The following is a 15,052-nucleotide window of genomic DNA, read 5'->3' as shown; positions in this document are numbered from 1 at the left end:
GCCGCTCCACTCCCCCTCCCCTTTTTGTCTCTCCCCTCCCCTCCCGCGCGTCGCTAGGAGGTCATCAAGCGCTCTGCCCAGTCCGCGTTCGCAAGCCCCTCTGCTTCCCGCCCATCGGACCCGTGGCTGCTTACGAAGAGGTGTGCGCTCACTGAGGGGCGTGTTCCAGCATAGGGAGACGCTGAGCGCCCACGGGTTAGACCTCAGAGCCGAGCCAGCCATGGAGTGGGATGGGGGAAAGTTTGGCACCCTGCGAGGGGCTGCCGGACTGGAGTGGGCGGGGCGCCCGAGGGTACTTTAGCCTTCCAGGCTTAGGGACTCAGGCTGCCCAGACCTGAAGCGGTGTGCGGCCATGGACCGCGGAGCTGCCGCGGCCCAGGGCACTGCCCCGCCTCAGGATGGAGAGCAGCCCGCTGAGTCTCCAGAGCCTCCGCCGCCTTGGCCGCCGCCGCCACCACCACCGGCTCCGCCGCCGGCTCCACCACCGGCTCCGCCGCCGGCTCCGCCGCTGCTCTCCGAGGCTTCGCCAGAACCCATACCAGAGCCCTGTCCAGAGCTTGCTCCAGGTCCCTGTCCAGAGGCGACCTCAGAATCAGCCACAGAACTGTACACAGAACCGACCCCAGAACCAGCCGCAGAGCCGGCCTCAGAACCGGCCCCAGAACCTGCCACAGAGCCGGCCCCAGAACCTGCCACAGAGCCGGCCCCAGAACCTGCCACAGAGCCGGCCCCAGAACCGGCCCCAGAACCTGCCACAGAGTCTGCCCCAGAGCCGACTCCAGAACCTGCCCTAGAGTCGGTCCCAGAGCCGGCCCCAGAGCTGACTCCAGAAGTTGCCCCAGAGCTGGCCCCAGAGCCGACCCCAGAACCTGTGACAGAGCTGGCCCCAGAGTTCTGCCCTGAGGCGGCTCCAGAGTTCCGTCCAAGTCCAGCACCATGTCTATTGCAATGTCCGGTGGACACTCGAGAAAGAGGTCTAAAGACCTCGCCATCGCCATCGCCATCGCCATCGCCCAGAACGCCAATGTCGTGGTCCAGAATAAAGGTAAGCAAAAGACCCCCTGAAGCGGGGAAAAGAAGCAAGGCGAAGTCAGATGGCTATGGAGCCCGCGGGACTCCGGGTACCCCTTGCATCCCGGTTGTCTGGCACTGGCTGGCCAAGATGCTGAGAAAGATGCAGGGATGGGGAACCCGGGGGAATGGGAAGGGGTTGGGAGGCGGGAAGCAACATGTGGGAATCGAGAATGGGCTGTTTGGGGCTAGAAACGGGGGTGACAGCAGGGGGTGGGAATCGGAGCAGTTTTCCCCTTGAAGAGAAGCGACAGTGCGGTGAGCGCCAATATCTTGAAAGAGAGGAGGAAGATACCCTCGGGGAGCGCAAGAGACCTGGAGAAGTGTTTGGGGCTGGCCCCGAATACATAGCGGACGGATTGAGTGGGGGCGGTGGCACACACCTCTTAGCCGCGGTCACTGCCGCAGAGGCCCAAGCTGCGGAGCCTTCGCCTGCTTGGCCCCCTCCCTGCCACTGGGGAGGGGGCGCCTCAGCTGGGCGCAACTGGCGGCGCTCCAGGGAGGTGCCCGGCGCCTCTGCCGGCTGCTTCGAGCTGGTACTCCTGGTGAGGACGAGGGGATGGGCGGCGCCCACGCGCACTGCAGGGGAAGGGCAGGGTTCTCCGGGAGGAGGGGGAGAGCATGCGTGTGTCGAAGCCACCATTCCATCTGTCTGCAGGATTTCCCAGCAGGTAGGTGCAAACGCAGTGATACAATGTTGCGCAGCGTCACAAACGGGGCAACTGGCATCCCGCACCAGGGCCAATTGGAATGGTACAGGAGTCCTGGTTTAGAGACACGAAAATAGGAGTTGGGATTGCAGAATGTGTGAAGGGGAACCTTCATCTCTACCAGTCTACCGAGACGCCTTCTAAATCGTTACACTTAGCCGGGAAAAGATGAGTGGAGAATCTTCTGGCACTCGCCCAAGGGGAGTAGGGAGGAAAAAGGTTTTCGTGTTTACCTTGGACCCTGAAACCCCGTCTGCTCTTAAGCGGGAGTATGCCTGTCTTTCCTGCTTTCTCTGCACTCTCCCTACTCTTCCTTTACCCTAAACTTCGCTCCACAAAACTGAAAACCAGGATAATGCACACACACACCTCAATTTAGCTTCCCCTGCAGGAAAACATACACACGCGCGCGCATTCACACACACACACACACACAAACGAATAACACAACACACGAACAATACCGGTCCATCCTGCTGCCTAGCAGACCATAAGGACACGGCTCAGGAACCCTTCTGCTGTGGACCGCACACTTATAGAATGTAGAATGCAGGAGGGGAGGGGGCAGATTGGCATCACGAAATGGAAGCATTGGTTGCTTCCTGAGTTCTTAGTAGGGAGGCTTGAGTTTGCAAAATATCTGCAATGACGAATAACTGAAAAAGAAGGCTAAAATGAAAAGTTTCACAGAGAAAAGAAAGTGCAGAGGTTTAAAAATAAATAAAACAGGACGGTGGGAGACTCTGATAAGTTTTTAAAAATTCAACACCCTAGCTCTCACCAGGGGATGTATCCCTCCCCTTCCTGAAAATACCCTTTCCTGCAGTGATCTTAAGAAGGGCAAAGTTGGGGTGGCTAGATTTGGGAGCTCACCCTCACCGGGTGATTGATCTTATCTTTTTGGAAGAGTGCATTAAGCTGGTGGGAAAGAGACAAGCAGGAATCACCTGACCTGTGGCCATCTTAAGCGAAATTTTGGGAACATGGCTGTGAAACTGACACGTGGGGACGTAATACCCAGAGAATGCATCTCCCCTTTGGCCTCTGAAAGGCTGACTGGCGACCAGGACCCTTCCCCCAGTGAAAAGCATCCCCTGCTCCCATGTGAAAGCATCTCCTACCTGTTTGACAGGAAAATGTCATTGCCAGACAGATGAGGAAGATTAAGGTAAGGGGAATCAGATTAGTTTCCTCTACGTAGTGCCCACTCAGACGTGCTGGCTAGCTGACCCACAGACATCTGGCAACACTGGCAGGAGACCAGGATCCCAGGGGTTTGACTTTGCCCTTAGTAGAGCCAGACATTTGTTGAATCACTTATCCGTAGAATGGGGTTAAGAACCACGACCATCCGTTAAGAAGGCCATGCAGATTAACTAATCAGTGGCTCTGGAGAATTTTGAAGGATGTAAAGGATCTAGGTACATGCTCAAATTAAATTGCTTGGAGCCAAACCCTTTTACAACACCCTCAATGTTGCTATGCAATTGCTCTCTGGTGCAGCTGGGAACATCTGATCTTCAGTAATAGGATCATTCTCTCCTGCATCTTCCTCAGACAAATGGCACCTGCAACCAGCTGGCTTGTATCTTAACATTCAAGGCAAACAGGTTGTCATCTTAGCTGGGGTGATGTTGTTTTCAAACACTGCCTCCTCGAGGCAAGCTTGGGGGGAAACAACTGTGCAACATGCACAGGCGTGCACACACCCCTAACACACACACATACTATACATATGTGCGCAAAATGTCAGGGAACAAAACAAAATACAGGTCTCATCATGCAATGAAATCCTTCATAGCAAGCATGAAACTATCCTGATAATTCAAAGGATGAAGTGAGCAAAACCAAGTGTTTGAATATGACTGCAAGTTTCTCCCAGATAATTTTGTTGACTGGTATTGTAGCAAAAAACCAACATCTTTCAGCCTTGTAGTCTGCTCTTTTTTGGAATTTCGGGAAAGTTTCAGAACCTGCAATTGACTGAGAAAAGGGGGCTCATGTTTTCTTTTCAAATAGCTACCAGGATAACACAGTCAGTCTGTGAACCAAACATGTCTATTTCTTTCCTTTCTAAAATGTTTCAATTCCCAGGAAATGAGCCATGGTCTCCCACCTGGTGGCAGCAAGTGTAAGTAAGGATGTGTGAATTGGTTCTTTAGCAATGCTATAACTCTCTTGGGGGAGGGATGGGGCTTATATGAAGTAGACCATGTTTCTTTCTCTCTCATCAGCTGTGCTTGAAGAAAGACAAAATTTTGTTTATTCATTGGGTTTTGACCAGCTATGAAATGAAAATCACATCATACAAATGATTGATGAAAATCTGAGGGGAGATACACTTTCATGGCTTTTGGGGGAGATAAAAGGGGTCTGTGTATCCCTCCTGATGACTGCACAGTAATAACCATTATCCTCAAACCATATCAGGACAGCTTTTATGCACAAAACTGATATTTTTGTACATTTTCTTGCAAAATAGCAAGCATTTGTTTATATGATATCTGGTGATTCCTATCAGAATATTTTATTAGTGATTTCTGAGCTTCTCAAAAATAGGGGTGGCCTTTCTCAGTGCCTAGTTCAATGCAGCCCTCCTTGATTTTGCTTAATAAACACTTGCTGAAGCTTGAAACCTATCCATTTCCAGCAATGTAGAGGCTGCTGCTGTGAATGAATAAAAATTTGTTCTCATTGGTTTCAGAGTGAGAAGTAAATACTTATTTAAATGGCATGGAATATATAGCCCTTAAGGAAATACAGTCAATCTTTCCATTTTCAGAGTGGTTATTGGAACTATAATTAAGAAGCAAATTACTAACAATTTTTTTTAATGGCTTGGAAAGTGTCCTTATCCCATGCAGTCCCAGCAGCAGCAGACTAATAATGATATTGTTAGCTTCAGGGGATAATAAATTTTTTTCCTAAGTGAACAGAGTATCTGCAGTGACTGTAAACAGATTTGGGATTATAGATTCAGATGTTTAACCTGTTGAAGGTCAGAATGAAATTACTTTCTTTTCTCTTCAGTTTTTCCCCCCTCCTTGCCAAGCTTTGATGATACCATCTGATTTATTTGGTGTATTCTAATAGTTCCTAAGCAGTCACTACAGGGTGTTCTAGAAAAGATGATGAAGTATTGGTCAGTGGTCTTTAGTTTCTCAGAGTACAATTCTTATGCACTTATTAAAATCTCCAACTAGGGCTTCTGCAGATCTGCAGCCCAAAGGGAAAGTGCCTCCAAGGAAAGGCAAAAAAAAAAAAAAAAAAAAAAGAAAAGAAAAAAGAAAAAGAAAAAAATATCCATAGAAACCAGGAAACCATTCAGGGGTATTCTAATAAGGATTATATAGTTCTTTCTGCTCCTGTGGCACTTTACAGTTTACAGAGTGCTTGCCTCTGCATTATTAACCCTTTTATTTCCTTGAACAAGGCAGCAGGTGGGGGAGGGCAAAAATAAAACTTGACAGCTTATAGGATGTAATGATTGAATTTTCTATTGTAGATTTTTTTTAAAATCTGACATATGGCCTTTTGTGATACATAGGATCCTCATTTGTCTAAGAACAGTCTTTTAGCTGACATTTCATCAGCTCTGAATTTTTTTCCAAAGCGGTGGTTGCTGCTCCACTTCTGATGCTCCCAGAGGGGGCCAGCATAGAAGAGGAGCCAGAGAAGAAACGAGAAGAGGCAGAGACCCTGAACCGATTACTCACAAAGACCTTTTTTGTTGGTGCGTGTGTGTTTTGTAAAGGAAATAAATTGAAATCCTGCTAAGGATAGGGTGCCCGACCTTTCCAAAGCCCACCCACTGTAATTCTTTCAGTGGAAAAAAAATAATTTTAAAGGAAAAAAAAAAAGCAAGCAAGCAGCCATTCTAAAGGGAGATGCCCCACCCTCACCAAAGCAAATAGAGCTCATTCTCAAAATAATAAAAACAAATTTATGAATTTTAAAAACGAAAAGAAAGGGACAGTGACCCCAGATAATGAAATTTATCTCTCCTCTGAAAATTATTTTAAGAAAAAAAAAGAAACAGCTTCTAAAAGGAAGTTCTCCTCACCCTCATCAAAACCCATGGAACTTATATCCCCCAAAGAAAAATTTTAAGATGAAAAAAGAGAAATCATCTTAAGTTAAACAGTATTTCTAACCTTAAAATATTCATGAAATTTGTAAACTTTATTTGACTTCATGGCTCATGCTTAATCTCTTGAGAAAATTAAGGGGGCAAAAATAAAGGGAAGGTCCACCAACCTCATCAAAGCTTCCTGACATTATTTTCCCGATTACATAAAATGTGCAGAGGAGGCAAATCCTTAGAGATGGAAAGGAAATGAGTGAAGCAATATGGGAGGTGGAAAAGGGGATGATGGCTAAAGAGTACGGGGTTTCTTTTGAGGATGATTAAAATGTTCTAAAATCAGAGAATGGTGATGGGTGCACAACACTGTGGATACAATAAAACCCACAAAATTGTATATGTTAAGATGATGAATTTTATGGTATGTAAATTACATCTCAATTTTTAAAAATAGTTCAAAGAAAGATACCATCCCTCTAACCACAAGATAAGAGACCTATTATTCTCCCAAAAACAAAAAACAAACAAAATTGAAAAAAGGAACTAAAAGAAAGGGAGATCCTCTTAAAGGATCTTCAACCTCGCCAAGGATAATAACCTTTATTTGCCACCCCTTCAATTAAAAAAAAAGAAATTAAGGAAAACAAACAAAAAAAGGAAATCTTTTTAAGGGCAGATATTCTCAAAAATCATAAAAGTTAATGAAATTTACGAATCCTCCCCTCTAGATACACACATTTTAATTAAAAAAAGAAAGAAATATTAAAGGATAGGTCCCTGACTATACCAAATCTCCAGAATTTTTAATTCCAAGAAGCAGGGGTGCGGGGGGTGCGGGAGGGAGGGACAAAAGAAATACCACTCCTCCATGACTAAAGAGCATAAACCTTATTCTTAAAATACAATTTTTTTTTAAGATTTAAAATAAAATTAAGAATGGAAGGGTATATGTGTTGGTGAAGAGGATATTACTAATGAAACAAAAACAGAATCCTCTTAAAGAGAAGAAGTACTTCAATGTCACAAAGACCCATTAATTTTTCTGTCAAAACACAACCAAAAAAAAAAAAACGATTTTTTTAAAAGAAGAAAAAATGAAAGAAAATCCTTCTAATGGGAGTTGACTCAAATTCACTCAAAAACTTTATTCTTTTTATTTTATTTATTTATTTTTAATTAATTTTTAACTGATGCATAATAGATGTACATATTTTCAGGGAACATGTGATAATTTAATATATTTATATAATTTACCAAAAGATTTATTCTTAATATAGAATTTTTGTAATTTGAGAACAAATAGAAAAGATAGGTAGGGGAGAAACACAAAGCCAAGAAAGTCCTCTTAAACAAAAGTATTCTCAGCCTCAACAAAGCCCCTTTTTTTCTCAAAACAAGCAAATACATTTAGAATTATGGGGGGCAGGGGAGGGAAGAACATGAACAGTATATTTTAAAGAGAAATATTTTTCTTAAGGAATGAAGATGCCCCCAAACTCACCAAAGTCCTTGAATATTTTTCTGAAAACAAAAAAGAAACAAAGAGAAGGAGAGAGGGAGAAAGAAGGAAGAGAAGGGAGAAGGAGAGAGAGAAACAGAGAGAGAAAGAGAGGGAGGAGGGGAGAAGGGAGGGAGGGGGAAAGCCAGACAGGTAGAGAGGAGAGGAAGGTAGGAGCAGGTAGGGAGAGACTGAGATAGGGAGAGGAAAAAAGAGGGAGAGAGACAGAGGAAGGGAGGGAGCCAGAGAGAGAGACAAAGGGGAGAGGTGGAGAGGGAAAAAGAAAGAGGGGGAGAGAAGGGAGGAGAGGGAGAGAGGGAAAAAGAAAGAGGGGAGAGGGAGGAAAGGAGAGGGAGAGAGGAAGGAGGATGGGGGGAGAAATGTGAAGGGAAGGGGAAAAGGACTAGGTAGGATAGAGTGAAGGTGGCAGAGAAGGAGGGGTGTGAAAGAGGAAGAAGAAAATTAACAAAGGGATTATTTTTTAAAGGATCAAAGAAAGAAATTCTCTCCAGGAAAATGCACCAACACCTTACTGCAGACATTGCGTATTATTCCTGATGACTACCCTCTCCATCCCCCACAATAAGGAAAAAACACACACACACACACACACAAAATCTCTTTCTCAAGCTTCTTCAAGGTGGGGAATGTGCGTGTGTGGGGGGGAGGGTGGGGATGTACCCAATCTCACCCTATCCCAGGGACCTTATGTATCTTTCAGCCTTCACAGTTTTATTAAAAAAAAAAAAAAAAAAAAAAAGCAAGGAAAGGAAAAGAAAATCTTTCCAGGAGAGATGTCTCCCATTCTAATTTTTCCCAATAAACTGTTTCTTTTAAAGAAAAGGAAAGAAAGAAAAATCCTACTAGGGAGGGCTCCCCAGCTTCATTAAAACAAGTTGCCCTTGTAGGTCCTCTCCACAAAACCTATTTTTTAATGGAAATCCTCCAGACCTAAAGAGAGATGCTCCCCCACCTCCACCAAAAGCAATTAATCTTTTCCCCTGGAGATTTTTAAAGAAAAAAATCTTCCATTGTAAGAGGAGATACCTTCAACTTTACTAAAATCAATGGACTTTATTCCTCTCCACATCCAAGAGGAGAAAAAAAATATTTGAGGAAAAGGGAAGAAATCCTCCTAATGTAAGGCAAGTTGGCCATAATCCCTCCAACACCATTGAACTTTCTTCCTGAGATTTTTTAAAAGAAAAAGCAAAGACAGAAAAAAAGCCTCAAAAAAAAAAAAAAAAAGCACTCACTTCTCCCACAGGCTCCACAGATCTGAAGTGTTGTACAAAGAAAAGGTACTATCCCTCTCAAATGGCACCAGTGAACTTTACATTCAGCACTAAGGCTAAAGGATGATACATTTTAATCCCAGGCTGGCTTCCCGCTGCCCCAGTCTATTTCTGGTTACCTTCTCCATCATCCAGGTAGGCAACACTCCCAAGAAAGGCACTGTCCAAAAGAAAAAGAATTAGGAGGCAAACCTTCTGGGGAAAAATCATACCTCTTTTCCAAACCAAACAAATGATTTGGGAATTCGCTGCGTCATTGTTCCCATCTAACACTACAGAGAATTAAGAGTTGATGATAAACTCAAAAGCAGTGACACTCTTGCTATTAACTACCAATTAGTCAGACACCCCTACCTAACAGGGAAGGACCCTTCGCCAACTCAGTAATGGAGGTGATCCATCCTCCATTATGTTTCATTATGTGCTGGCTTTGATGTCTGTTCCTGCAGGGCGATAAAAGGGCTTGATTTTCACAAATCCCTAAAATTTGCAAATCATATTTATAAGCAGAGAGACTCAATTAATGTTTTCCAAATTTTAAAATTCATTTATTTCTTTAAAACGTAAACTGATACCTGCTCCCTATGTGCTATGTGTTTAACATTGTGCTAAGCACTGAGGATTCTACAGTGAACAAAACCACATGGATGAGACTACCTTTAAGCAAAACTGGTAAATGAGAGACTCAATTACCAAAACAAATATGCAGATGGTGGTTATTTGTTTTACCAGATGCTTTGCCAAGGTATTCACTATTAATAGTCAGTTCTCTCAGCATTCCTCTACTTAAACTAAAATTCAATGTAATAAAATAAAGGAATGCATGCTAATTTCAGAGAATGTAGAAAATCAAGAAAGCTTCTAAAAAGTAAATAAAAATCATCTAGTACCCCACCACTCAGAGATAATCACTGTTAATATTTTGCTATATTTTTCATTTATTTTCTCTGAATATTTGCTTATAGTCTTCTGTAGTAAGACTCTGGGGAATGCACAATTGTGTCTCGGGCTTCACCCTGCCCCAGTCACAGCCCCACACGCTTGATTATTAGATCGTGTTCATTATTCTACCTTGGATTTAGGAAACACTTGTTCATTTTAGCTTAAAGTTCATCTAGTCAAACTCCTGTCTGATCTGATTGTTAAACATATGCTTGAATCACAACCATTCAGGGGCATATTTGCTGTGTGAAGCCGTAAGTATATAGATTTTATGTAGACACAATTGTTGCAGTTGCTCCCATATACAAATGCAGTTTGATCTCACATTTACTTACTGCACTTTTTTGGACACTTAGATTTTATTTGTCCAGTTAGCTTTTGTGACTTGGCCTTGGAGAAGGAGATCCAGAACAAAACCAACCTTATCTTCCCACTGTTAAATTCCCAAAAGGAAAAAATCTAAATTTCTGAGTCACTTTTAACTATATGCCAAAAAAAAAAAAATTAGTGATGGCTTTGTCTCTTTAACAAGAAGTTACAGCATTATGCTAAACTGGGTATGCCATACCCAGAAGGGAAATAAGAATATATGAGGACATTATCCACAATTATAAGGAAATAGAATATTCAATTCATCCAGCTTTCATTAACCAAGTGTGATCAAAACTTGAGAGAGTTAATAAACTGTATACAACCCAACCAAGGCTGAATCAGTAATTTAAAAGGGAAGTGTAATGCATTATTGAGTAAGATCAGAATCTTCAGCCTGGTCAGTAGCACTTCAGAGATTTTCATCTTCCAAAGCATTATAGGCATTTATTGTTTAAGCCTCTTGCTTTAAAGATCCTGTAAAGGAAATATTGGCCCCTGAGGACAGGGATTCTTACCCCTTGTTTCCCTCAAGCACGTGTAGGATACTGAGAGATATGCTTAATGCTCCCCACCCACCCACACATCCAGAGCTTTGCAGTGTTCTTCTGAAACAAGAGGCAGTAGGTCTGAGGACTGAGCCTTTTCCCTGCCTCCAAGAGTAGAGGGGAATGAAAGTATGGCTTGTAGGACTAAATCCTGGATGTTCATTCATTTACCTTCTCCTGCAGCAAATTTCTCTACCTTTTCTCTTCTGGGATTTTGCAGCTTGACGCAGGAAATGAAAGGTACCTGCTGAGCAAAAATTGTTAAGCTCCTTGGCTGTCAGTAAAGAGACTTGAAACCCAGAAAGTTTTCATGAACTCTGGGCTCTGTCAGTTGAGCCCTCACTGTCCTGAAGTCAGCTCCAGCATCATGGTGATGTCCTCTGAACCCCAACTCTAAGAGTAGTTTCTCAGTTCCATTTTATAATAAACTTGGTTTTTAATTTTCCCTTGATAAGTGTCACTTGCATTTATTATGTACATTTAACATATTATTTCATGGTTTATTCACATCACTGTGCACTATAGAGGAAAATATGATGTAGCTTTATTAAAACAGCTAAGTGTAAACAATAAAGAGGACAGTAAATGAAGCTGCAGAACAAGATTCTTGATTTCAGAAAATTAACAAGTTGGTACCCTTCTCACTAACCTCAATTAATGCTTACTGTGACAATTTCCCTCCTGCAGAGCTTGAGTAAAACAACTTTTCTCTTACCCAGAATTCGGATATTGCTGTCCCTTTCTTCCCTACCTCACCTCTAGTGCAAACTACTTAACTCTCTTTGACTGTTAAGACTAATTAAAATGATAATTTTGACATTGTTATGATCTCCTCTGCTTGAATTTACTTAACTTGGTGACATTTTTTTTGTTTTTTTTTTGGATGTGAGAGCTTCACTTTGGTTTCACATGGAATCAAAGCACCCATTAGTGGTTCTCTTCATGGTTTTCTTATTATATTCCTTCGCACTTATGAGTCCTCTTTCTAGAAATTCCTGAAAAAGCCTTACTTTGCCTTTCCACAATTCCTTACTGGCACTGAACTTTTTGAATTTCTCTGTCTTTTTTTCTAATGATGAAAATGATGAAACACAAAGGTAGACCTTTGAAACAGCTGGAAAGGTTGTTTTTTTGTGGGGGAAGTACTTTGTACTCAGTATAGCAGGGCATTATTGTGACCTACTCACAAAGTATCTGCTTGTCTGTTAAGTGTTCAATAATTAGGTACTTGGTGTTTTAAATGCTTTATAATATGATACATATTTGGAGGATTGTTACATGGGCATTTAACAGTGTTTTACCATATTTGAAGAAATATTGGGACTTTTAGATGTGGTGGGAATGCATTATCACTTTTCCAACCTAAATAATGGAACAAAGGTTCCTACAATTCAAAATTCATCATCCAACAAGTTTTCAGAGATGGATTAGGTGCAGATATGAGAGACTGCCTGATAGCAAATTCACTTTGATGTAAGAAGTTTAGGGGAAAAAATGAAGAAGTTGTTTGAGGAACGTAGGAACAATATATCCCCCTCAAACCCAGAGAGAAAACTGGTATTAAATTAAGCAGTGACAGTGAAAAGTATCAGTAGAAGTGAAGTTATACTTGAATTGGGCAGGTGAGGCCAGGGCCAGGGAATCATAGGGTACTGATTGAAAGATTGTAAAAAATAAAGTAGATGAGGCAAGTCCTATTGAAATTTTAAAGACAACAGATTCCCTGGCAAGTAGACTCAGAAAAATAAATAAATAAACGCAACCGACAAAATTTTGTATATCACCTGATTAATGTTGTGCAATCATTGAAGAGCTGTTGATTAGTATAACATGGCTGAAGTGGAGGGTTGGCTGATGGGGCATATAATTAAAAACTATCCAGCTTTCAATTTATTTGTATGCTAAATTCCAATTTAAACTACAAAAGCTAAAACGGGAGAAAATAAATATATTATCTAGTATCCTTTTCCTACTGTTTCAGGCCCTCTTTTATCCACATTACATGGTTACAAAAGTCTCATCTGCTTTCTCTATGACATTTTTTCCTATTTCATTTCAGTGTTTTCTATAGTGGAAATAAGAAACCATGATGAAAATCCAGTGAAGCCTTTTATCTTCAGTATTATAGACCCATAGAATGTCCTGGAAAGAGCCTTTGGGGGTCAGGTAGTCCAGTGGTTTTAAAACCTTTTTAGCAGTAGAATCTCATGTTTTTCTCAATGAAATAATAAATGAAAGCCAGACACTTAACATAAAACATGCAGTATTTTATCACTCCTCTTCTATGCTAAAATGGGTTTGTAAATAACTTAGCTTCCCAATTGCTTATTTTAGGCTAAGAGGAGAGTGTGTTTGCACTCCCTGTTTATTACTAGCTCCTTAGCAAGGAGGCTGGTGATGCAGGAGCACATGGGACCAAAAAGAAAAAGAAAAAGAAAGAAAGAAACAAGTCAGGGTTTAAATTTTGGCCTGTAATATTCCAGAAGGTAGATCATACTTTCTCGGAAACATGGCCGTTCTCTCAAGTTTCTTTCTTCCCTCCTCCTAACCTGGAATGTGTTAAAACTATCTCATAAAGTGGGTTGTCATAATGCACACTGTCTTTGCTTATAGGTCTTTATTATTTTTGGGGATTGTGTTCCTGACAAAGAACACTACACCAAATAAACTGTAGATATAACTAAAAATATGTGGTAAAAGCTAGTATATAACTGTAAGCCTCTGTAATCATTTAAAGCAGCAAAATTGTTCCAAGTCCTATAAAATAGGCATAAACGTACCATCCACATTGAATTTGTAAGGGGCCTCAGTGTACTATAAACTGTACATGAAGCACATAAAAGAGCTAATTCTACATAACTTTAATCCGTTGTTTATTATTTATTTAGAATTTACACTCTGCCTGCATCCAGAAAAGATACGAAGTATCTTACAAAATCAAATGCACATAAAACAGTACAATTAAGCACAGATAAAAACAGGACAAAGCCAGTTCAAAGCAAGGGTGAATCAGACCTAGAACAAATGTATGCTAGTTATAATAAACCCTAATTACATTATTAATTAGCGGTACTTTTGTTTGCTGCCTTTGGTGGTCGAAGGACTTTGGGGAATGATTTGAATGACTCAGGCCTCTTAAAGTTGGTGTCCAAGGAAGTTTGAGCTGATGCAATACATCTTCCTGTAGCAAGCTGCAGCAACCATAAAATGAAGAACTAAAGGTTGCCAGGATTGTGGTATAGGTGTTAATGAGCTGTCCTAAAAGGCTGCAAGACTGGGTTATTTTGGTGTGCCTGCATTTTAATATGCTAATGTTCGTGTCTGTGAGGCATATCAGTATGGAATTTTCTCACAAAAATCTTTGCTCCGTGGTAACTTGTAGCAAGAAGTTGAAGAGTTTGGACTCTTCTTAGATTGGAAGTCACCTCACTTTGGTGGACTCCAATTTAGATGGTGGTGCAATATGGGGTAAATTGCTTAATCTTTCTGTGGCTTAGCTTTTATGTCTCTTAAATAAAGCCAGTGATGTGCCATTAACTCAGCTCAGCAGTCTCATCCAGCAGGCCTTCACTGCTATCCCCTCCGGGCTAGACACCCAGAACCTAGGGTTCCCATAGCACCCTGTGCAAACCTTTGCATTACCAGTAGGGGGTGGTAAGCAGGACTGCCTCATATCTTCCCAGAGGATTATAGATTTTTCTAACTCACACAGACACACCATATGTACTAGGAGGAGGCCCATATTGATTGTGTGGTCTTGAATTACTAGTCTTCAGTCATGAACATAGTTAATTTTAATAAAAATGAGAATGATGATTTATCTCCCCAGTTCTTAAAAAAATCCAAAATGCACATTTATTAAAATACTACATAATAACACTAAATACAGCATAATAACACTAAAGACTATTGCATTTAAGTGTACTATATGGAGAGCAGGTTTAAACAAATAACTAAGTACCATTTGGTAACCTTTTCACTAATCTTAACTGTTAATCAGAATTTAATCTATTTCTGGTAGGCTTTTCACTTTAATTGAAAAGCTCTTGACTCATTACCTTAGTGTCAAATTTCTCCTGTACCTGGCACTTGAATTTGGAGCTAGGTGTCAGTAGGACTATTCTAAGGCTCTCTCTTTTTTCTGAGGACTGAGAAGCAACAGCTAAGCTCTGATGTTCCTTTGGCAGTCCAAGTTTTATCTAAAATAGCGTTCTACTAATTACAGGAAAAGCCTTAACTTGTTTCACCAATGCCTCTGATCAGATTAGCACCCTGACCTTGAAATGGTCTGGTCAGGGAAGAGAATATGAAGTCTCCAATCAGAGAGCAGGAAACCCCAACAGGCACCTTGTTTCCAATCAGAAGGAACAACTTTTCCTTTTAAATGAGAAGGAAAACTTCTACCCTTTCTAGAATAGCTGCAGGGCAAGATGACCACATAAAGTTGTACAGGTTGTGCACTATATGAGGGTGTCATGTCTAATGGGACACCTTTCACATTGTAGACACCACAGATGTATATATTCATTGTGGCA

General features: G+C 41.5%; 1 protein-coding gene across 2 annotated transcripts in view; it reads left to right on the top strand.

Annotated features, from left to right (window-relative positions):
- Window positions 1–211: 211 nt before the first annotated feature.
- DGKK (diacylglycerol kinase kappa) overlaps window positions 212–15,052 on the top strand; it is a 105,257-nt gene continuing 90,416 nt past the window's right edge. For both annotated transcript variants that reach the window (XM_034949945.3, XM_003805952.5), the window contains exon 1: window positions 212–1,045. In XM_034949945.3, coding sequence (XP_034805836.1) covers window positions 353–1,045 — 693 coding nt within the window. In that variant the 5' untranslated portion in view covers window positions 212–352. The remainder of the gene's footprint in view (window positions 1,046–15,052) is intronic.

The sequence above is a fragment of the Pan paniscus genome, chromosome X (genome assembly GCF_029289425.2).
Source record: "Pan paniscus chromosome X, NHGRI_mPanPan1-v2.0_pri, whole genome shotgun sequence".
NCBI classification, from domain to species: Eukaryota; Metazoa; Chordata; class Mammalia; order Primates; family Hominidae; genus Pan; species Pan paniscus.
The sequence above is the reverse complement of the archived record's forward strand: the minus strand, read 5'-3'. Positions and strand labels throughout refer to the sequence as shown.